The sequence below is a fragment of the Oncorhynchus gorbuscha genome, linkage group LG06 (assembly GCF_021184085.1).
Source record: "Oncorhynchus gorbuscha isolate QuinsamMale2020 ecotype Even-year linkage group LG06, OgorEven_v1.0, whole genome shotgun sequence".
NCBI lineage: Eukaryota > Metazoa > Chordata > Actinopteri > Salmoniformes > Salmonidae > Oncorhynchus > Oncorhynchus gorbuscha.
The window spans coordinates 34,230,535-34,253,356 of NC_060178.1; the positions used below are offsets into that span (position 1 = coordinate 34,230,535).

General features: G+C 43.1%; 2 protein-coding genes across 3 annotated transcripts; both read right to left on the bottom strand.

The window, feature by feature from the left end:
- Positions 1-211: 211 nt before the first annotated feature.
- LOC124037887 (putative nuclease HARBI1) lies at positions 212-1,934 on the bottom strand. Its single transcript, XM_046353083.1, has 4 exons — positions 1,285-1,934; positions 1,100-1,215; positions 892-1,003; positions 212-797 (listed from the first exon to the last, which is right to left on the bottom strand). Exons 1-4 carry the CDS (start codon positions 1,754-1,756, stop codon positions 427-429), a joined length of 1,071 nt encoding a protein of 356 aa, XP_046209039.1. The 5' UTR covers positions 1,757-1,934; the 3' UTR covers positions 212-426.
- Positions 1,697-4,188, bottom strand: LOC124037888. 2 transcript variants are annotated; one of them, XM_046353084.1, is made up of 9 exons: positions 3,906-4,188; positions 3,009-3,079; positions 2,745-2,921; positions 2,593-2,654; positions 2,421-2,510; positions 2,292-2,333; positions 2,050-2,223; positions 1,938-1,973; positions 1,697-1,839 (listed from the first exon to the last, which is right to left on the bottom strand). In XM_046353084.1, exons 1-8 carry the CDS (start codon positions 4,061-4,063, stop codon positions 1,938-1,940), a joined length of 810 nt encoding a protein of 269 aa, XP_046209040.1. In that variant the 5' UTR covers positions 4,064-4,188; the 3' UTR covers positions 1,697-1,839. The 2 variants fall into 2 exon arrangements, with proteins under 2 accessions (XP_046209040.1, XP_046209041.1); XM_046353085.1 differs by lacking the exon at positions 3,009-3,079 and having other exon boundaries at positions 1,831-1,973; positions 3,906-3,982.
- Positions 4,189-22,822: the final 18,634 nt, after the last annotated feature.

Sequence of the window (22,822 nt, forward strand, 5' to 3'; positions counted from 1 at the left end):
ATATAAACAAATACACATTCCATATGAATATAAAAACACAATGTGTAACATTATGTTCCTTTATTGAATAAGGACAAAACAAAGCAGGTAAACCATCAGCTCCTTTCGAAACTGAAGTCACAGTGACTCTACAAGATGGAAAGCACAGAATCCAAGCATATTATACAAAATGATACATACACATTCAAAGGTCTGTATATAACAAACCCTGCATGTCTGCACACTAAAATAAATGCAGGACAAATCCATACACATCAACTGAACAGACAAATGAATGGATGCAGTAGCCTCCCTGCAGCCTTGTATTACACACAGTATACCGCACAAACATCATAAGAGGCCAAATTCGTAAAAAAACGAACCCCAAAAAAAACAAATTCCTCTGCCACCGCAGGACATATTTAACCAAAATTGAAAGCACACATACTAACTAAAATAATTCAACACATATTGGTCCCTCAGCAGCCGACCACTGTCGTCATCAGGGAAGATTGCCGGATTGTCCCAGTCCATGGCTGGTGGCACTCTGGGGGCCCTCTCCTTCCTCAGGCAGGCCACATTGTGGAGGACAGCACAAGCCACAGTAATATCACATGCCCTAACAGGGCTGACCCTTAATTTGTGAAGGCAGTGAAAGCGTGCCTTCAGGAGGCCAAAGGTCATTTCAACTCTGGCCCTGGTCCTGGCATGGGCATGGTTGTAGGCCTGCTGTGCTTCCTGGGGGTCTGTGAAAGGTGTCAGGAGAAAAGGCTGGCAGCCATACCCCCTGTCTCCCAGCAACACACCAGAGAATTCACCTGTCAACACAAAATCTCATCATTACTACCTCATAAACACAGTGATATTCTTGACACAGCCATGATGGTTATAAATAGGGGTTGTGTGGCTTACCTTGTGATAGGCACTGATAGATTTCAGAGGCCCGAAAGATTCTGGAGTCATGGACTGAGCCAGGCCATTTTGCCACAACATTGCTGATCACACAGTCAGCATTGCAGACCATCAGAAATCATAAGATGAGGAATATTACACCAATCAATGCACATCACTGGCAATGCAGAGTGTTCGTCAATGGACAATATCAAAAAGTTATGTTCACCTGAACATTAATGCTGTGAAAGGATTTCCTATTCACAAAATCGGCCTCATGGGCACCTGAGGGGGCTTTTATCCTTATGTGTGTGCAGTCCACTGCACCAATGACATTGGGGAAACCTGTCACACAAAGTAATGAGTATCCTACTATGTGTTAACAGTTGTCCTGTAATTTGTAGATCCTCTTACCTGCAATCCTATAGAACTCCTCTTTGATGTCACAGAGTCTTCTGTGGCCAGGGAAGGAGATGAAGACATCTGCTAATGCTTTGATAGCCAGACACACACTCCTTATTGTGCGGCAAATTGTGGCCTTGTTCAGCTGTTCTGCATCCCCCACTGAGTACAGGAAGGCTCCACTAGCAAAAAAGCGCAAGGCCACACAAACCATTTGCTCCACACTCAGTGCATGGCTCCGTGCAGTGCGGTGCTTAATCCTGGGACCCAGTAGTCTGCATAGATACCTGATGCCATCTGCAGAAAACCTGTATCTTTCATATAGATGGTCGTCAGGGAAGGCCAGTGGGTCCAACCGGTCCCTGAAGACCCTTTCTCGCCTGAAGGCTCTCCTCAGCACAAGTGCTTCTTCATCCACCACATCTCGCACGAATGGGCATGCCATTGTCAGAGCAGAAAGGAACACACAATTTTGGGCCTTCATATAGGCTAGTGGCCACACCTGGTGCTGGGGGGGTGGGCAAAAGAGGGCGATGCCTTATAACGATGACTTGGTTGTACTGATTGCTGGGAAAATAAAAAAAACCTTAGAAAGATGCCACCGTCCTGTGTGCTCACAATAAGAGCTCATATGTCATGGCTCACTTGACTTTACGAGAATATACCTAATTTTTATTTTGAGCTGTGTCATCTTCTTGGAGCTGGGGGAGGAAATACAAATAATGATTAATACATTTGTGTTACAGTTAGCATACAGTGTACATTTGCATATCTCACCTCCCTCTCAAGTTTTTTTATTTCAAGGTCCAGTTTCCTAATTGTCCTCTTTTTTATTTCGGACTCCAGTGCAAGATTTTCCATCTTTTTCTTCTTGTACTGAATGTCTATGTCTGCCAGTTCTATTTGGCGCCGGAGGTGGTTGCCATACAACTTTCTGATAGCTTGTGAGCTCTGTGAACACAATACAATTAGCGCAGCTGGAATTTGGCAGGATGTGGTGTCCTTTTATTAATACGCACTATGTTGCCAGGCTGGTTTTCCCACTGTATAGCATCTGGGTCCTGTAAAAGAAATGAGATTTTTTGATTTTGATGAGGACTCCTCACCATTGTAGAGTAAATAGTACTTTCACAGTCTTACCATGATACCTCATGCCTTCTGGAATCCAGAGAGATGGTCTCCTCCTCATCATCATCGTCTCCATCATGTGCTGTTGCTGCTGCACTGGGGCCTTCACCCTATCACATTTAATCGGATTCATATTGAAGCTAGTAGACAAGACATGCCAGGACTACAGTATGCCTTTGATGGAGTACTCACTGGATCAGCATCGTCTGGTGCTTGTGCTGGTGGCTCTAACAGGAACACATTGCTGCCAGACACTGCAAGGCAATAGGTAAACCAAAGTCAGACAGTCCAAATTGATTCAATATGAATGTGGTTGTATCCCATGTAGAGATGGAAGGACATACCTTGAATGAAGCGGGTGGCATCTTGGGAGGAACCTATGCTCGTCTCTTTCCCCCCAGGGATCCCCTCTAAGACGGGCCTGCCTTTATTTAGCTCCAAGGCCATGTCCTCTGCTGGGGTAAGGTCAGCCTTTGGTGACCCACCACCCGTGCCTTGTCTGTGGGTATTCTTTTTCACTGCTAAAACAGTACAGACAATGTGTGAGCAGGCACCTTCTGGGTACAATATATGCTTGTGCTTTGTTAAATATTAGTCAGGGACCATACCATTCTGCAGAATGTTCTTGTATTTGATTTTGACCTGCTGCCATGTCCGTTTTGGCCCGTTCATGTTTAATCTACACACACACACACATTTAATGGAGTCACACTGCAAAAAATTACTTGGTATTTTTGTCTTGTTTTCAGTAAAAATATTAAAAAAAAAACTTAAATAAAGATGTATTTTCTTGATTTGCTAAATGACCTAGCAAAATAAGTATAGTTTAGACAAAAAATATAAACTTTAAGTAAATGTGTGCTTAAAACAAGCAAATAAAAAATCTGTCAATATAATAAAAATTCTCTTGAAATAAGTTTACTTTTTCCATAAACACTTTTTTTGCTTATTTTCCTAGGTAATTTTGCTCAAGAAAATATTCAAGATGTTTTTTAGATATTTTTTTTAAACTGAAAACAAGACAAAAATACTAAGTAAGAAAGACATTTTTGCAGTGCAGTGAGCAACCGACCTTGGGTCCTTTGAAAGGCGCTATATAAATTAAAGTGATTATTATTATAGCTCATCTATTTATTCAATTAAATTGTATTTATATAGCACTTTTCACAATTGTTTCATTCTGTCAAAGCAGCTTTACATTAATGAAAGCAGGAGAAACACAAAAAAAACGGTGGACAACATAAGAAGCAGAGTACAACGGCTAAGATTAAACCGTACTGAGCGTAGTAACGTTAAATAATAATGTAAGGCTTTAATAATAATTTATCATAGCTTTATACAGTGTGATGGACTTACTTTACACAATTTCACTCATATCTGCAGTGCATTTCAATTAAAAATTTAACCGTTTCATAATTACAGTACAACTGCGTTTTTGGAGATGTGAATTAAATATTTGAATTGTAATTGTGATGTTTATCAGTGTGTAATTGTGCACTACTTACGCATTCAGGCGGTCTGCAATACTTTGCCACGCTTTTTCTCTTTGCTTTATCACTGTGGCGGTGTTGCCTTTCTTCTTTTTTATATCTTTTACCTCCTCGTATGCCTCCATGAGGATTTGTGCTTCCGACGGGGAAAAGTACGCGGCTCTAGTTGCCATGGTAAATCAGTTAATCTGTGATCTGTGGCGGGGTCTATTTGAGTGAGCCGTGAGCGCGCACCTATCCAGGATTGGTTTCACCTGGCTTAATGAATCCGTGTCTGCTCATTCTGGCTTGGTCTTTGTGCAACCAATTAAGCCTGGACGCACATGTTTTGGCTTCATTGAGCTCAGCTGAGTCATTTATCCCGGATGTCTTAATTCTACTTTTGTGCAACAGGCCCAAGGTCTACAGTAATGTCAACAGAACTGACTGGGGTAGCACCACGGTGTAGCCGGAGGACAACAAGCTTCTATCCTTCTCCGGCTAAATTGACTTCAATACAAAACCTAGGAGGCTCGTAGGCCTCACCCCCTTCCATAGACATACATGGTATTTATGATCACTTCCGGAGGACGCTCTCCATCCAATCAAAGGTTTATGAACTGACATGTTGTCCATCCAATCATAAAATTAGGATCAGAAAATTAATTTAGTGTGATACATTGGGATTGTGCCACAGAGTGCAAATTAAAAGTGAGGGTCGACCTCTACCTGAGATCAGTTTCATGAAGAAGGATGAAAATGTGAGGGCGTTCAATATCAACTGGTGTCAAAGGTATAGCTGGTTAACAGGGAGCCTTTCATCAAGCCGCCTGTATTGCTGGCCTTGTCTTCTTTTTGGAAAGTCTGAGCCTTGGTCAAAAGGTGGGTACACTGACCTGAAGAACATCCACCATTCAGCTAAATGGCGAAACAAAAGCAGCGAGCATATAAATGCCCACATCAGATTCAAGCTTCTGGGAAAAAGCTGCATCGATAGAGGACAGGACGAGAAAGAAAGTTCCACCATCAAGGGCAACTACAAGGAGCTTACAGAGGTAATTGCACGTTACAACGCTTTAATTTGCTGAACATATCAAACTTTCGACTGTATTTTCTAGGATGTCAGAAAACAATTCCGCATGATTCTATAGCTTCCATCGCAACCATTCATTAAAGTTTTGATTAAAGAGAGATGATGACCCAGTGCATTGAGAGATGATGACCCAGACTTTCCACTTTCCTCCAGTATTTATTTAGCAAAGATGATCACACATAAACACTCCGGACAGACACCAGCAAAAACTCATGACAGAAATGTTGCTGCATCCTAGTCTACATATAAACATTAGACATCTGGAATGCTGTATGTGATGAAAACAAGACTACTTTTCACTCTGAAAAAATGTAGGCTAGTAATAAGAGCAGCTGCATAACGTTACATCCTATGCGCCCTGTCCATCTGGTCAGGGTAAACAAATTGGTCATGTATTTAAAGTCCATTTGTGTGTCAGGAGAAACTGGGAATGTGATCAAATGTAGTTTTTATTCCAAATTGGTCTGGCTAGGCTGCCTATACGTTTTTGATCATCCAACATTATTAACTGGAATTAATCAGTCAACATAATAGTGAGTAAATGTTTTGTAAGGCCTACAGTTGCATAGGCCTGTATGATGCAAACATGCATAAAGCAAGCTCAGCCCTTGGAGTTCTACTGTCTATCAGTTGTTGTATATGAGTCTAGGTAGAGGAAATCCCCCTCCTAATCTAGTCTAAATATAATTTATATGAACAAATATAAGGTAGCTGCAGTTTGATAAAGGTTTCATCCCCCCAGGGCCAGGAGTTTTTTTAAACCATGTGGTCTGATTAGGAAAAACTGGTCCCATCACAGCCCATTTAAAACCTTTTTACAACTGATTAATCACTGTCATACCTTATAGGGCTCAGAGTTTCCCTAGTTAGGTTATCATATAAGGAAAAACTCCAGGCCCCAGAGGGTGCCACCAGTCTGCTTGCAGTTGTCAGTTATCATCAAGTATGTGGATGATCAGGGCTTTATTTAGGAACGTTTGTTGAACTAATTTGATTTGTCAAGTAGGCGAGATGAGCAGTCTGTGTTTGACTATATTTATTTTGAGATGTCTGAGTTTAACTTCATAGAGAAACTCGTTGTCCAAACCTACAATTGTGCAGCTGTAATGGAATGTGTCTGCTTTTCATATTTACAGCTAAGTCCCCTTCTGTTCCCTGATTAAGAGGTGATGGCTACTCCACTCCACTGCCACTCTCTCCTGGCATGAACTGAAGCCACGTCTCTTGTGCCCGCTCATCCATTGGTACATTGAATGTTTCCTCTCCAAGCACTAGAGAGTGATTGATAGAGTACCCCTATCAATTTACTCTCATTACTGTATGTAGAGTCAATCACATACACAAAAACAATCACATTATTACAGATCAATGATTTTACTCCTTGCTTGGGCTAACTCAATCTTAGCTCTTTTGTCTGTGTAGTATGTTGTGGTATTGTTTTTTTGTCTTCCCAGTCATATCCTGTCCTCCGCTGGTCAAGCCTCTGAACAGTTCAACTCATGCCTCATACCCTCATTCAATCACTGCTGTGATCCCTTTCCATCACTGTGTAAGTGGCCACTTCATTCCCATTCCTCATAATATTCTACTATAAATGCCTTTATTAAATGCTTTAGGTTAAAATAATTAGTCCTAGAAGATTTTTGAAACACTTTGTTGTCTCCGTGTTCCGCGCCTGTACCGTGGGTCTCCCATCCTCCGCAATGTTTTAATTCACCAGCCTCCACTGGATCACTTTTTCCTACTGCTCTGTCGATAGTGCCTGCTAAATTCAGGGCATCAATGTTGTTGAGAAAAGTAGCAGACCAATCGAAACTCATCTCCTGGGATGAAAAAATAATAATGACAAAATAAGTTTAAAGGCCATACAATTTAAATGATGCATACGGTGTGTTTTACTTCACTGTCATGTTGATACTGTATGCTTTTGAGTTTGCTTCCATTAATGTTTTCACATCCGTCTTTTGCGAAAAATGATTTACATCATTTGTTATTTGTTCAATCCCCTTCTCCAAGAAGATTACTCGCTTACATAACTCTTAGCAATTTATAAAATTACTGTGCATGGAGAATAGTGTTGGTTCTATCTGGAAAAAGTAAAGCACATGTTTTTCCACTTGGAGCCGAAAGGTTTTCTCGACCATATTCATGGTTTCCTCACGAGTAAAGGTGGTGGAATTATCAGTCAAGGTCAGAATACTGTCAAGGTTAATACAGCGCATCTGTAGACACCCCTCTTCCACACCTCAATTTCTGTGATCTCCACCCCAACTGAATACGTGGCTAGTACATGTGTTTCCCCATGCTTCAGTTCAAGGTCAGAATACCCATAGAGAGAAAAGTGCACAAAAAGGGAATTAAGTTACATTTATGCATGTGTAACTCGGGCTGAATTAACCCATAACCTTTTACAAAATTGTCAATAGTAAAGAATCAAGAATCTCTGCGCTGCAACCCTATTATCCGTGCAATCTATAAAAAGGCACCCACAGCGTTTTTCACTGTTCATGAATTAGTCACATTTTTACATTGACTTGCATTGGTCAGCACAGGTTTTTTAATTAAAAACAATCAAATAGAATTTGACCATATACATAGTGATTACATTGTGCACATGAACGTGGTGGTAGAGGAACTGAATGGCAAATATTTGGTTTGGCAAACACACCTCAAGGGTAGATCTACACAAAATACTTTTTGTGTGTGTTGTAAAACTTGTTTGTCTGCTGGAAACTTGTTGTTCGTGTTCATAAGGCTACAGTGCTCTCTGATGGCTATATACACGTATTGCACTCCTTGGACACAAACAATTGTAATACAGGTGTGTTGTGTATCCGTTGCATCGCTTTCTTCTCCCTTTATGTGGTGGCAGTGCTGCATGTTATTTCCCTTTTTGAGTGTCATGCCAGAGGTTAAACTTGTGGCAGGTCAGTTCTTCTCTTTGATAAACACTCAGCTGGGATGCGCTCCACCAATCGGCTGCACTTCTCTGATGAGAAACAGCACGGCCATGGCAGCAATGTAACTGGCATAGACAAAGAACTGCAGGGGGAAGAACGCTCTTGTTATGCTACGTTGCATTACATAGGTCTTATAACACAGTAACTACCTGTGTAAACGTAAATATATTGTTGTTACTTTTACAGTAACAAGCTAGAAAGTACATGCAGTTCCACCATACCTTCCACTTTTTTAAACATAATTTGTCAGTAATTGCTTGTGAGATTATTGTATTTCAGAAAGGTAAGTGTATGTGTTTGAGGTGGTTGTATATGTGTGTGTGGTTGTAAGTGCATGTCTCTCTGCAGTACTTGTCAGTTGCAGACTCTTGGTGTTGACGATGATGGCAGAAGGGAGACTGCAGGGCCATGCCCACAATGCTGTTGACACCAAACACCAGGACATAGTGCTCCCTGCTGAAGCCTCAGGCTACCTGGAACCTGAGAGAGACACACAAAGGGAATCATTAGTCAACTCAATTATTGATTTATTGATTGATTGACTGCCCAGTTCCTAAAGTCAGATGACCGCTCTCTGTATTAAATTTGTATTTCATCAATCCCTCTGGGCCTGAGGAGAGTACAGTTAATGGAATTAATCTCATTCTGAAGGAGGGGAGGAGGAGGAGAGGAAGTGAAGACAAGGAGAGGAGGACAAAAAGGAGAGGAAAGGGTTATGATACAGACCTGCTAATAGCTTAGCATTGGCAGTAATCCCTCCATGAAGAACAGATAATGACACATTTAAATTACATAAGCAGGGACACATTCTGTTTAATTAGTATTACCGAGTATGCCTTTGATTCTGGATGTTTTAGAGAGGAGATAGATGGAGATGACAGAACCACCTGACCATACTATGAACTGTTTGCTGCTGGGAGTGGATTAATTTATACTGATGAGGCTGGTGGTAATAACTCCAAAGTGTACAGAAATATTATGTGAATAGGATATATTACTTGAAACGTTCTAAGTTTGAAGGAAACTACAATCATTTTTGTAACTTTCAAGCCACATAATACATTGCATGGACTGGATTTTTGAATGACTACCTCATCTCTGTACACCACACATACAATTATCTGTAAGTTCCCTCAGTCGAGAAGTGAATTTCAAAGAAAGATTCAAACACAAAGATCAGGGAAGTTTTCCAATGCCTTGCAAAGAAGGGCACCTATTGGTAAATGGGTAAAAAAGCAGACATTGAATATTCCTTTGAGTCTGGTAAAGTTATCAATACACCCACTCACTACAAAGATTTATACTAAATTCATTTTAATCCCACTTTGTAACACAACGAATTGTGGAAAAAGCCAAGGTGGTCTGAAAACTTTCTGAAGGTATTGTAAAATATATACAGTACCAGTCAAAAGTTTGGACAAACCTACTCATTCAATGTTTTTTCTTTATTTTTACTCTTTTCTACATTGTAGAATAATAGTGAAGACTCCAAAACTATGAAATAACACATATGGAACCATGGAGTAACCCAATTTGTAAGGGAGTGCGTGACTGGCAGCAGGGAAGTCAGGTGCAGGAGAGCAAAACTGGGTAAGTAAACGGAGCAGTTTTATTCATAAAATAAAAGAACATAAAACAAATGGGTCGCAACAAACAAAACCCGTCGCACACCAGAGAAAACGTGCACATGCACTTACAAAAAACTATTCTGCACAAAGAAATGGGGGAACAGAGGGTTAAATACACAACATGTAATGAGGGAATTGAGACCAGGTGTGTGGGAAGACAAAACAAAAGGAAAATGACAAGTGGATCGATGATGGCTAGAAGACCGGCAACGCCGACTGCCAAACGCCGACCCAAACAAGGAGAGGAACTGACTTCTGCGGAAGTTATGACAGTACCCGCCCCCCCTTGACGCGTGGCTCAAGCAGCGCGCCGACACTGGCCTCAGGGATGATCCGGAGGGCGAGTCGCAGGGCGGTCCGGACGGAGACTGTGGAACTCCCGCAGCATTGAAGGGTCCAACACGTCCTCGAACGGAACCCAGCACCTCGCCTCCAGACCATACCCACTCCACGAGGTACTGAAGGTCCCTCGCCCGACGCCTCGAATCCAGTATGGAGCGAACGGAGAACGCCGGGGCCCCCTCTGGACATCCAGAGGGGGCTGAGGAAGCTCCCGCAACTCAGACTCCTGGAGCAGGCCAGCCACCACCGGCCTGAGGACGGACACATGGAACTAGGGTTTAATAGGGTAATCGGGTGGAAGCTGTAACCTGTAACAAACCTCGTTCACTCTCCTCGGGACTTTAAATGGCCCAACAAACTGCGGGTCCAGCTTCCGGCAGGGCAGGCAGATGGGCAGCTTTCGGGTCGAGAGCCAGTCCCAGTCCGGGGCCTCACTGTGGTGACGGTCTGCGCTGTCTTTCTGGCGCAGCACGGCCCGCTGAAGGTGAACACAAGCAGCTTCCCATGTTTCCTCCATGCGCCTGAACTAGTCGTCCACCGCTGACCCTAGTTGTCGACTCTCTAAGGCATGAACGGGGAAGGGCACTTCTGGGCGCTCCTCGTCCCCTGTCTTAGATGGAAGATGCGGACATTCATCGCTCTACCCACGGGCAGGTGGTCGAAGACTGCGAACTCCACGAAATGGTTCAAAGCCGCATCTCCCTCTCCCCACACGGCTTTGGCACACTCCAGGACTTTCCCAGAGAGGCACAAGACTAGGGCGGACACCCTCTCATGGCCCGAAGGAGCCAGGGTGGACGGTTGCCAGGTATAGGTCAAACTGCAACAGGAACCTCTGGCAGCGTGCAGCCGTCCCGTCGTATTCCCGGGGAAGGGCGAGACGAATCACACTGGGACCAGGAGAAGGAGTAGTGGAGACCCCGGTTGTGCTGGTGGAGGCGCTGGAAGAACTCTGTCTCTCCCAGCAGTCCATTGTTTGGACAACGCGGACCATGGCGGTGCCAAGATGGTGGATCATCGCCGCGTGCTCCCGGACACGCTCCTCCACCCCTATACCAGGGGCACCTGCTCCTGCTTACTCCTTTAGCGGTGCGGAATTTTGTAAGGGAGTGCGTAACTGACGGCAGGGAAGCCAGGCACAGGAGAGCAAAACTGGGTAATCAACGGAGCAGTTTTATTCATAAAACCACCGGAAACCAGAACAACAAACAAATGGGTTCAAAACCCGTTCTGCACCAGAGAAAACGTGCACATGCACTTACAAAAAACTATTCCGAACAAAGACATGGGGGGAATAGAGGGTTAAATACACAACATGTAATGAGGGAATTGAGACCAGGTGTGTGGGAAGACGAGACAAAACAAAAGGAAAATGAAAAGTGGATTGATGATAGCTAGAACACCGACGACACCGACTACTGATCGCCGCCCGAACAAGGAGAGGAGCCGACTTCGGTGGAAGTTGTGACACAATTTTTTTGAGGAAGTGACATATATAGGGGAGGCAATCAATGACGTGATAGAGTCCAGGTGAGTTCGATGAAGCACTGGTGCACTTAACGATAGTGTCACGCCTTGGTCATTGTATTTTGTGTTTTTGTTATATGTTTGGGTAGGCCAGGGTGTGACATGGGTTTATATGTTGTATTCGTATTGGGGTTTGTATATATTGGGATTGTGTATGATTAGGGGTGTGTCTAGTTAGGCTTGGCTGCCTGAGGCGATTCTCAATTGGAGTCAGGTGATTCTCGTTGTCTCGGATTGGGAACCGTATTTAGGTAGCCTGAGTTCGTGTTGTATTTTGTGGGTGTTTGTTCCTTTCTCTGTGTTGTAGTCACCAGATAGGCTGTAATTAGTTTCACGTTTCGTTTGTTGTTTTCTTATATCAGTTATTTCATGTACAGTTTTCATTCATTAAAGTCATGAGTAACCTACACGCTGCATTTCGGTCTGACTCTCTTCTTACAACAGACAAAAACGACGTTACAGATAGTGACAGGTGTGCGTAATGATGAGCAGCCTGGCGACCTCGAGCGCCAGAGAAGGGGAGTGGGAGCAGATGTGACACCAAGTCCATATTATGGGAAGATCAGCCCAAATAAACATTGTAGATGTTCATGCAAAACAATCTTGGTTCATGCTTTTCGCCAATCTTGGATTTGTTTCCCATAACATTCATATTGCCAAGTTAATTGTAATATAGCGCATAAGTTTAAAACTTTATTACACTTGATGTTTGAAGACATGGAATGAAACAGTGCATTAGTTATCCAAACCCTGTTATCAAATATTGGCAATGCTATACAATAACCTGGATCTTAAGGGAAATATGAAATTCAGAATTGACTTAGTCAAAGGCATAGTAACTGCAATTGCAAGTCACCCGGAATAATTTACACTGTGGAGTCTTGAAGCAGGATGTAATTTAAATACAGTAATCACCTGTGGTTTCCAGGGAATGTTACAGATCTATAATCAATGCAAAGCCAAAAGAAAGCCATTCTGCGACTAGTTCCATCTGGTCTGATCCATCTGGAGACGATAGACATCACAGGTAATTAGCCAGTGTAATTAATGCTTTCCTTATTGGCTGCTGTCTATTGGGTGTTTGGAAATAGTGGTAATTTAATGTCTATTGACAGTGACCGTCTTTACAGCTATGTATTTATTGCTTTTAGGGTTTTAAACACAACTAAGAATAGTACATACATTCCAATGTCATGGAGTATAATGTGTAATAGTTATATGTATGTTTTTAATATAATTTTTATTGAACCTCTATTTAACTAGGCAAGTCAGTTAAGAACAACAACATAGCATGGCAGCAACACATGACAACACAGCATGGTAGCAACACAACATGACAGCAACACAACATGGCAGCAGCATAACATGGTAGCAGCACAAAACATGATACGAACATTATTGGGCACAGATAAGAGCACAAAGGGCAAGAAGGTAGAGACCACAATACATCACATGAAGCAGCCACAACTGTCAGTAAGAGTGTCCATGATTGAGTCTTTGAATGAAATGATGGCGCAAACTGAAAAGAGGAGTGACCCAGGGTTGATTTGGGGACCTTTAACAGAATGTGACTGGCAGAACGGGTGTTGTATGTGGAAGATGAGGACTGCAGTATGTATCACAGATACAGATGCTGTGCGGTAGCAGAGAAAACAGTGACTTGGGTTACTGGAGTCTGACAATTTTATGGGCTTTCCTATGACACCACCTATTATATAGGTCCTGAATGGCAGGAAGCTTGGCCCCAGTGATGCACTGGGCCGTACGCAAAACAAGCATTTCGCTACACTCGCATTAAGATCTGCTAACCATTTGTATGTGACCAATAAAATTTGTTTTGATTTACCCTCTGTAGGGCCTTACAGTCAGATGCCGAGCAGTTGCTATACCAGGCAGTGATGCAACCGGTCAGATTGCTTTTGATGGTGCAGCTGTATAACTTTTTGAGGATCTGGGGACCCATGCCAAATCTTTTCAGTCTCCTGAGGGGGAAAAGGTTTTGTCGTGCCCTCTTCACAACTGTCTTGGTGTGTTTGGACCATGATAGTTGATTGGTGATGTGGACAAGATGGAACTTGAAACTCTCGACCCGCTCCTTTACAGGCCTGCCTTTTCCTGTATACCACGATCAGCTCTTTTATCTTGCTCACATTGAGAGAAAGGTTGTTGTCCTGGCACCACACTGCCAGTTCTCTGACCTCCTCCCTATAGGCTGTCTCATCGTTGTTGGTGATCAGGCTGTTGTGTCATCAGCAAACGTAATGTTGGTGTTGGAGTCTTGTTTGTCCACGCAGTTGTGGGGTAACAGGGAGTACAGGAGGTGACTAAGTACACACCCCTGAGGTGCCCCAGTGCTGAGGATCAACATGGTAGACGTGTTGTTGCTTACCCTCACCACCTGGGGGCAGCCCGTCAGGAAGTCCAGGATCCAGTTGCAGGGAGAGGTGTTTAGTCCCAGGGTCCTTAGCTTAGTGATGAGCTTTGTGGGCACTATGGTGTTGAACACTGAGCTGTAGTCAATGAACAGCATTGTCACGTAGGTTTTCCTTTTGTCCAGGTGGGAAAGGGCAGTGTGGAGTGCAATTGATTGCATCATCTGTGGATCTGTTGAGGCGGTATGCAAATTGGAGTGGGTCTAGGGTATCCGGGAGGATGTTGTTGATGTGAGCCATGACCAGCCAGTGGGTCTTGCGACAAGTATACAGATATGACCAGAATATTTCATACAACAATAAATCCACATCAAAGCATTTATCTCCTAAAAGTATCTGATATCATAAAATAGAATTTATGATATGACTTACCTGGCTAAATCAAGGTTAAATTAATAAACTATGAACATGCCTTACCTGTTGGGTGGTAAGGTTCTTGTATGACCCATTGAGGTAGCCTGTGAGGTTAGGCCTCATTATTGAGCTGAAGCCATAGACACAGAGCAGCACCGTGGGACCCACCCAACCTCCGCTGTGAAGCCCACACTCGTTGGGCCAATTCCATATTCTCCCCATCTTCTCTCACCACGGCTGGACTGAGCTCAGTCTAATTCAGCCTGTTTAATCTGCAGTGATATGGAGGTGGAGATAAACCCAAGGTGCTCCCATTGTTATTGCTCCACCTGAGATTTGGAGAGGAAGAGCTAGCCAGACAGACAGGGAGTATTAAGATGAAAAATACAACGGTGAACCCCAGGTATGGCTGTTGTCGTAAATATATCACCCTCCATCTCTTTCATAGTTACAATGCTCAGAATTGATTTCATATAAAAATATAGCTGTAAAATAGTTCAGCCCTATGGTACCACAAGAGGACAAATTCGACTCATCGCCCTTGGATGAGCTACTGTTGTTCTTCTTACAGTGTACAAAGGAAGGCACTAAAGCTATTCAATGGTCATGCTTAGAATGATGACTTTTATTTTTGCCTGTGTGTGTGTCCTTATTTAATTCACAGCCAGTTTTATAGAAGAGCACAATAGCCGATTACAGATGGGGCTGAACCTGTGAAAGAGAAGGTGAGAATCACCCCCACAGTGGAAAGGACCCAGACCACAGGAGGCAGATAGAGGTCAACACTGGTCGGGCTGATCTGATCCACGACAGAGAGAATATAGAACTGTTTTCCCCTACTTACCTACCCCACTTAATACCTCCACACCTTGTCTGCAGGTCCCTGCTGCCGGAGCATCTTTAAAACAAGCGGCAGGTGATACAATTGTGTTTGTGAGGTCCAGATAGGTAGGTGTGTGTGTGTGTGTGTGTGTGTGTGTGTGTGTGTGTGTGTGTGTGTGTGTGTGTGTGTGTGTGTGTGTGTGTGTGTGTGTGTGTGTGTGTGTGTGTGTGTGTGTGTGTGTGTGTGTGTGTGTGTGTGTGTGTGTGTGTGTGTGTGTGTGTGTGTGTGCGTGCCTGCGTGCGTGCGTGCGTGCGCGTGTGTGTGTGTGTGTAAAATACTATTTGAACAGTAGTGGGCTGGTTGACCTGCATAACAGCACTCTGACTGACGCTCACTGAAAACACTTGGAAACTAAGACATGTTTAAATACTTTTGGCTTGCTTTTGAATTAATAACGCTACAGTAGGATTACTCCTAAAAACCTAGGTGTATTATTATAAAGGCCAACAATGGTTAGAAGAAAAACATCGTATTCCTAGTATGATAACCTTGAAATGGTAAACAAGCTACCAGAAAGACCTTGTTTACTAGCTGTGAATTTCTTCTTCTTCCTTTCCTTATTCTGATCAACCAGGGCCAGGTAAACATTATTCGTTGTGAAGCATCAGTCCAGGCTGTCAGTAACACAGCTACGCAGGTGCTATCGAATGCTTAGCTTTCGGCAGATTGAGACTTGAGTGTAGAAACAACATAGCCATCCATATTGACGAGAGCCTCATTGATCCCCTAACAGGGAACTCTGGATCTCAGAGACCTCCTCCTGCCTCCGCCTCTGGGTGGACTGATTAAATCCCAGGCTGAAATGGCTCCATGCTGTGCCCTGCAAGCCTCCGCTTCCTCACAGTTGGCAGCTTGTACCACCGAGCTGCCAACCTCCCTATCTCTGGCATCCTTTCAGCTCGCCGGTTAATAACTAACTCTCTCTCTCTCTCTCATGTCATGTCATGACAGCAGAAATCCTCAAGGGGGCGGTGGCAGCTCATAGTAGAACATCAGAAGGTTTAGAACCATCTCTTCGGCTCTACATCGGTGTATGATGTGACAAGCACTTGACATATTTTTGATGGCTGTGACAATATCCGCCCGAGCTTGTAAAAGCTGATAAACAAGAAGATGAGAAAGTGACAGTTACGCAGCATCCGGTCCACAGCCAGCTGTCCACACACTGTGAAGCCATCTGCCTTGGCAAATTAATTGTAAAATGACCGTTGCAATTCGACTTCTTTTCATAGATGTAACTGTTTTAGCACACACTTTATTTACTTTACTTTTGTTTCTGATTTCTATCTTTCTGAGTTTGTCCCATGTGTTTGAATGTTCTGTAAAATCGCTGATTTAATTTCTCATTTACCTGGAGATTGACGGAGTGATATTTTATATCAGGATGGAAAAAGTAAAAGTAATCAACGTCTCTAGATGATAAGAGACAGGTTTTATCGACTGGTCTGCAGAGCTGTATGTGACATGGGCAAATAACAACCATAAGCAGCAACCACACATGGCTTTCCAGCGAAGCTCTTTTGACACTTTGCTTGATTTACCACAGGGTCAGTTAATATGTTCACTGAATGTAGGCTCTGCTTTACTCAAGGTATTTATGTGACTGGCGAGGTGTGGAATTTAGCAGCACTGACCAGGCTGTGTGGGAAGAATGTGGCTGTTCTGGATACACGCACGCATACACACACACGGAGCGGCAGGTAGCCTGGCGGTTAGAGCGTCGGGCCAGTAACCAAAAGGTTGCTAGTTAACCCTAATTGCTCCAGGGTTGACGTAGATAATACCCTGGCCGTGACCCCACTCTCCGAGGCCGTCTCTGGGGAATGCAAAAAAATACATTTCTATTTCACACGAGTATGTGAAATAGGACAAATATAAGTGCAACACACAAACATGCGTCCGTCTGATCGATAAGTGTCAAGCCAGAAGGGATTGTGTTTGAATAATGGAACACTAACTGCTCTCAGGAAATCACTTAGATCTGTTCTTGCTCTGTAAGTCGCTCTGGATAAGAGCGTCTGCTAAATGACTTAAATGTAAATGTAAATGTAACCTGTCACTCAGCTGGAGTAGGAAGTCAACAAAACAAAAATGAAACATTCTGTCTCCTCAACCAGACAGAAAGGTGTTAAAACACTTGTCTGGACTTTCTGAAACCCAGTGAACGTCTAGTGTTGGACAGATTGATCTTACATCAGATAGCACAGGGAGACAGACACAGTAATGATAGTGGTTTAGTTGGTTCCTGTGCAATTTCATTTCTATCACCTGCTAGAAGAAAGGACAGAAAAGACCAAGAGCTGGAAGGAAAAGTAGCACTGAAATCCAAATGTCACCAAGCATAGACATCTTCACACAATCATGTAGTTACCCTGTACCACAACAATACACTAAGATTAGACCCTCAACATAATGCTAGCCTGAGGCAGCTACAGTATGCTAATGTGGCACACACAGCAGACTGGACAGTTGTCAGCATTGTGCCCTATCCCTTGGCATTAGGTTCTTATTAATAGCTAAATTAATCATGAAATGGATGTGCTCATGTCCTTTAGGATATATCTATTACATCTATCAGAAGTCATGCATTAAAACTCATTAGAGCTTGTTAGGGTGGCACGGAACGCCTCTGCTTCAATCAGATGGCATGGAATGTTTGCTCCAATCAATGAAGGTCATTGGTGTGCTGTGATGACGTCATAGCTGAATGGCTCTTTGGAGTGATGGGTGTTGTCGGACGGTTGCCACGGTGCGCTGCTGGCTAATGTCCTGCTGCAGCGCGTCTCCCATAAGAGATTACTTCTCAGAGTGAGGGATGAGGAGAGATAGAGGGGCAGAGAGAAGTGTCAGAGAGTGTGAGGAGAGTGACTCTGCTCTGATCTACTCAGGTTCAATATCCTGCTCTTGACCTGTGCGAGCATTGAGCGTGGTTGTAAGATTTCCTCTCTCTCTCTCTCTCTCTCTCTCTCTCTCTCTCTCTCTCTCTCTCTCTCTCTCTCTCTCTCTCTCTCTCTCTCTCTCTCTCTCTCTCTCTCTCTCTCTCTCTCTCTCTCTCTCTCTCTCTCTCTCTCTCTCTCTCTCTCTCTCTCTCTCTCTCTCTCTCTCTCTCTGTTGTTTCCTCTCTGTGATTTTCTCCCAGTCATATTTTCAGCAGCACTCAAACAGACCCTACAGTCAGCTTCTACAATCAGCTAATCAAATTATATTGAGTTGGGGGGGTTTTATCTCTCTAACTGGATTGAGCTCAACTATAAGGTCACTGCTTCCCAGTCATAGCATTAGTGTTGCTGGCCTGCTTTCAATTTCAACATAAGGCCAATCACTCATTGCCTTTCTGGTTACGATCGGGCAGAAAACATGTCCTAATATCTTCGGGACTGATAAGCATTTCAAACATGCCTTAAATTGAAATCAGCCTGTGCTGTTTTCTTTCCATATTTCAGTGCAGGTTGTGGCAAAGCTAATTCCCCATTAAGTTATGTAAATACATGTTATTGGGAAGCATTTAATAAAAGACCGGCACAGACAATCAATGTTGCATTAGCAGGCAACACAAAGATCCACACTCCATTTGATTTTGGAATTCATTATTTTAATTAAAGCGAAAGGTGCATTGAATCACTTAAGGTCAAACAGCTGCAAACGCATAAATCCTAAATTAAAAAGTAATTAATTAATCATATACTGGACTAAAAGGAGCGAGTTTCTGATGACCTTGCTAATGATATTTTACCTCTAACCATTAGCATGTGTATTAGAAATCTGTTATGGGACCTTAGTCATTTCCAGAGGTTCGCTAAATGTTTTAAACTACCCAATATTTCCCAGCACTGTGCAACAGATTGACATTCAATAAACATTAATACTCTGACTATAAAAGAGGCAAATATCTAATCAGTTTGGTTTGACAGTATATCAGAGTTTGTTTTAAGCCTTACTTCAACAGATATCATCGTCCTGGGCTCATTTCTAACTGTGGTAAACTCAAAACACACTCTCATGTTGTAATTGCCCTGTAAATGCTTTACCAGGCTGGTCACTCAGCACAGGCCTATGATGAGTGCACCGGTGTGGAACATAACATTTTCAGTTTCAATTAAGTCTAAGAGAGCATATATAATGCATTTGAGCGTTGGAGTCATGTGGGGGTTGTTGGTGGGCATACAGGGATTAAGTTTGCTCTGTGTCAGTGCTGGTTAAAGCAGTCATTCTTAAGTCATGTCAGTGAACCTTAGTGTTCACTCACACGCATACACAAGCCACACATGTACACTCTCAACCTAACCGTACTCTGATTGCAAGTGGTTTCAAGTGATGAGCTTGAACTGAGGATGCAACAGGCAAACACTGCACTACTGCCATTCAGAGTTACTACCTACCATTTTGAATATGACTTGTACCTTGTGGAACTGAAAATGTTGCGAGCAAAAAATGTCATGTGTGATGGTAATATAGTATTATTACAGTGAGTGTGCGTCGTAGAATTAAGTGGCATTCACAGTATTTCACACAATGAGTCAACACACCATCGCCACAGGAAACTGAATGCTTTCCAATTGAAGTAATTAGTTGGTTGGTTTGAATATGACTGTGAGGGTGTTGTAGCAATCCTCGCTACATGAGCCACATTACAATTCTCACCACGTGGATTAACGCTATTGGTGAGATGTGTTTACCTTTCACGTCAGTGAACCGGGTTCGCTTTCCTGCCCAGCCATTCACTACACTAGTGTCAGAAGTGGGATGGCGTTCGTGCGGACATCGGAAAGCACAACCCGGACATGTGAGGTGGCTGAGTAGTCGAAGCACAGGAATCGGAAGGGGCAATGTAGCGATCCTTGCTATATGAGCCACGTTACAATTCCAACCAAGTGGGTTAACCCTATTGGTGTGCTGCAAAGGGTGTTTACCATTTACACCATCAACTCTGGTTTGCTTCCCTGTCCCACTGTCACTGCAATATGGACAATGTGAAGAACAAACTGTTGGCGCTCTCAACAGCTAAGAGATGCTTCATTACCCACTTGGAAAACATACTTTTAGCCAGAATGGATTTGTTGACACCGGCTGGAACTACTTAGTGAAGAAAAATATTCACCCACTAGAGTAGCACCCTATAGAAGTATTAGTGTTCAGGTGTTAAAAAAGAGAGATGCATGCAAAAATGTTATGGACTTGTGTTATGGGCGGACTGATTATATTATATCCCAGGCTTTAATGGCTCCATGCTGTGCCCTGCGAGCCTCTGCTTCCTCCCAGTTGGCAGCCTGTAACACTGTGGTGCCAAACTCCATCTCTGCCATCCCTTCAGCTCGCCAGTTAATAACTAACTTTCACTCTCTTTCTATATTTTAACAAAAATATAAACGGAACATGTAAAGTGTAGGTCCCATGTTCATGAACTGAAATAAAAGATCCCTGAAAATGTCCAAATTCACAAAAAGCTTATTTCTATCAAATCCTTGTTAGTGAGCAATTCTCCTTTGTCAAAATAATCCATCCACCTGACAGGTGTGGCATATCAAGAAGCTGATTAAACAGCATGATCATTACACAGTTGCACCTAGTGATGGGGACAATAAAAGGTGCCTCTAAGATGTGCAGTTTTGTCACACAACACAATGCCAAAGATGTCTCAAGTTTAGAGGGGGAGTGCAATTGGCGTGCGGACAGCAGAATTGTCCACCAGAGCTGTTGCCAGAGAATGTAATGTTAATTTCTCTACCATTAGCCGCCTCCGTCGTTTTGGGGAATTTGTGTGAACTCAGCGCAGCCAGTCTCAAACCCGGGCCAGCTAATCTTGGTAGGGGAGCCCAGGCATTGCCAACTGAATAGCCAAATGCTCATTATATTATTATTATTAATTATTGTTAGTATGACAGAGAAATTGCGCAAAAATCATTAAAAAAATCTTTTAACAGGTCCATGGGCCACAGGCCAGGTACCTCAGCTGGAAATTACATTTTTGCATCTATATATTCTGAGATTTGTTGGAATTTTGGTCCATTCATATTAGTATTTCCATAAGGTAAAGACAACAATTTGAAAAATGTATGAAATTCGACATTTCTTTAGCTTATACTACTGTCATCAGCATTTTAATTACTTTTAACCACTTTAAAATGGACATGCATCAATAATTTCAAAGCTCACTACATTAAATTACAAACTGTACTATATTTAGTAAATTACTTTGAAGTGGGTGATTGAGTCTAAATAGGTGTTTGTTGTTTGGTAGTCTAAATTCTGTGTACTTGTCTTTAACTGCCATTTTCCAAAAGTCAGACACACGCCAACTAATTTTCTCAGCTTCAGAAGCATCTGTATTCACCATTTTTTGTTTGGTTATCCTTAGATATATTCTCCAGACTTGAATTGTTGATAAGTTGTCAATAGGGTCATTTGTTTAGCATATGCACATCATATGCTAAACAAATGACCCTATGAGGGTATGATGACTGGCCTTAAAAAAATATTACACTTCAACCAGCCAACCCAAATAAAGAGGGTCCAGCCCATTTAGCTTTCTCCAGAATTGCCAGATGGCCAATACGCCCCTGCCTATTGGGAGTTGATTGCACAGCTATTATAGATTGGTAGCCCGTCCCTTCAAACATGCATGAGGACATGGGAAAACACAGCCCGGATATGTGAGGTGGCTGTGTAGTCGAAGCAAAGGATCGTGTCTTCTCTTTCGGAGGGGGCAATGTAGCGATCCTTGCTATATGAGCCACGTTACAATTCCCACCTGGTGGGTTAACCCTATTGGTGTGCTGCAAAGGGTGTTTGCTATTCACACCATCGACTCTGGTTTGCTTCCCTGCCCCACCGTTCGATGCAATATGGACAAAGTGAAGAACAAACTGTTGGCGCTATCAACAGCTCAGTATTGATTCATTAACCCACCTTAAAAACATAATTTTAGCAAGAATGGATTTGTTGATGCAGGGGTGGAACTACTTAGTGAAGAAGAATATTCACCCACTAGAGTAGCACCCTATAGAAGTATTAGTGTTCAGGTGTTAAAAAAGCATGAAGCCTGCAAAAATGTTATGGACTTGTGTTATGGGTGGACTGATTATATCCCAGGCTTTAATGGCTCCATGCTGTGCCCTGAGAGCCTCTGATTCCTCCCAGTTGGCACCCTGTACCACTGAGGTGCCAAACTCCATCTCTGCCATCCCTTCAGCTCGGTTGGCAGAACGTCCAACCGGTCTCACAACCGCTGACCACGTACATGGCGTCGTGTGGGCGAGCAGTTTGTCAACGTTGTAAATAGAGTGCCCCATGTTGGTGGTGGGGTTATGGTATGGGCAGGCATAAGCTAAGGACAGGGAACACAAGTGCATTTTATTGATGGTAATTTGAATGCACAGTGATACCTTTACGAGATCCTGAACTCCATTGCCGTGCCATTCATCCACCGCCATCATCTCATATTTCAGCAAGTGTCCCAGTTCTTCCATTGCCTGCATATTCACCAGACATTTCACCCATTGATTATGTTTGGAATGCTATGGATCGTTGTGTATGACAGTGTGTTCCTGTTCCCGCCAATATCCATCAACTTTGCACAGCCATAGAATAGCCCGTTCCATGATCTCGCCATCACGGTTGACAACTCCATTGTGTCCTCCTCCCAGAGCTCTAAGAACCTTGGCGTGATCCTGGACAACACCCTGTCGTTCTCAACTAACATCAAGGCGGTGGCCCGTTCCTGTAGGTTCATGCTTT

What these genes read in the sequence shown, in the direction of transcription:
- LOC124037888 (XM_046353084.1), bottom strand. Translation starts at nt 4,063, where the DNA reads ATGGCAACTAGAGCCGCGTACTTTTCCCCGTCGGAAGCACAAATCCTC. An exon ending in TGCCACCCGCTTCATTCAAG is followed by an intron (nt 2,655 to 2,744) that starts GTATGTCCTTCC and finishes ATTGCCTTGCAG; the next exon opens with TGTCTGGCAGCAATGTGTTC. An exon ending in TAAAAAAACTTGAGAGGGAG is followed by an intron (nt 1,974 to 2,049) that starts GTGAGATATGCA and finishes TTCCTCCCCCAG; the next exon opens with CTCCAAGAAGATGACACAGC.
- LOC124037887 (XM_046353083.1), bottom strand. Translation starts at nt 1,756, where the DNA reads ATGAAGGCCCAAAATTGTGTGTTCCTTTCTGCTCTGACAATGGCATGC. An exon ending in GGAGTTCTATAGGATTGCAG is followed by an intron (nt 1,216 to 1,284) that starts GTAAGAGGATCT and finishes TTTGTGTGACAG; the next exon opens with GTTTCCCCAATGTCATTGGT. An exon ending in CTATCAGTGCCTATCACAAG is followed by an intron (nt 798 to 891) that starts GTAAGCCACACA and finishes TTGTGTTGACAG; the next exon opens with GTGAATTCTCTGGTGTGTTG.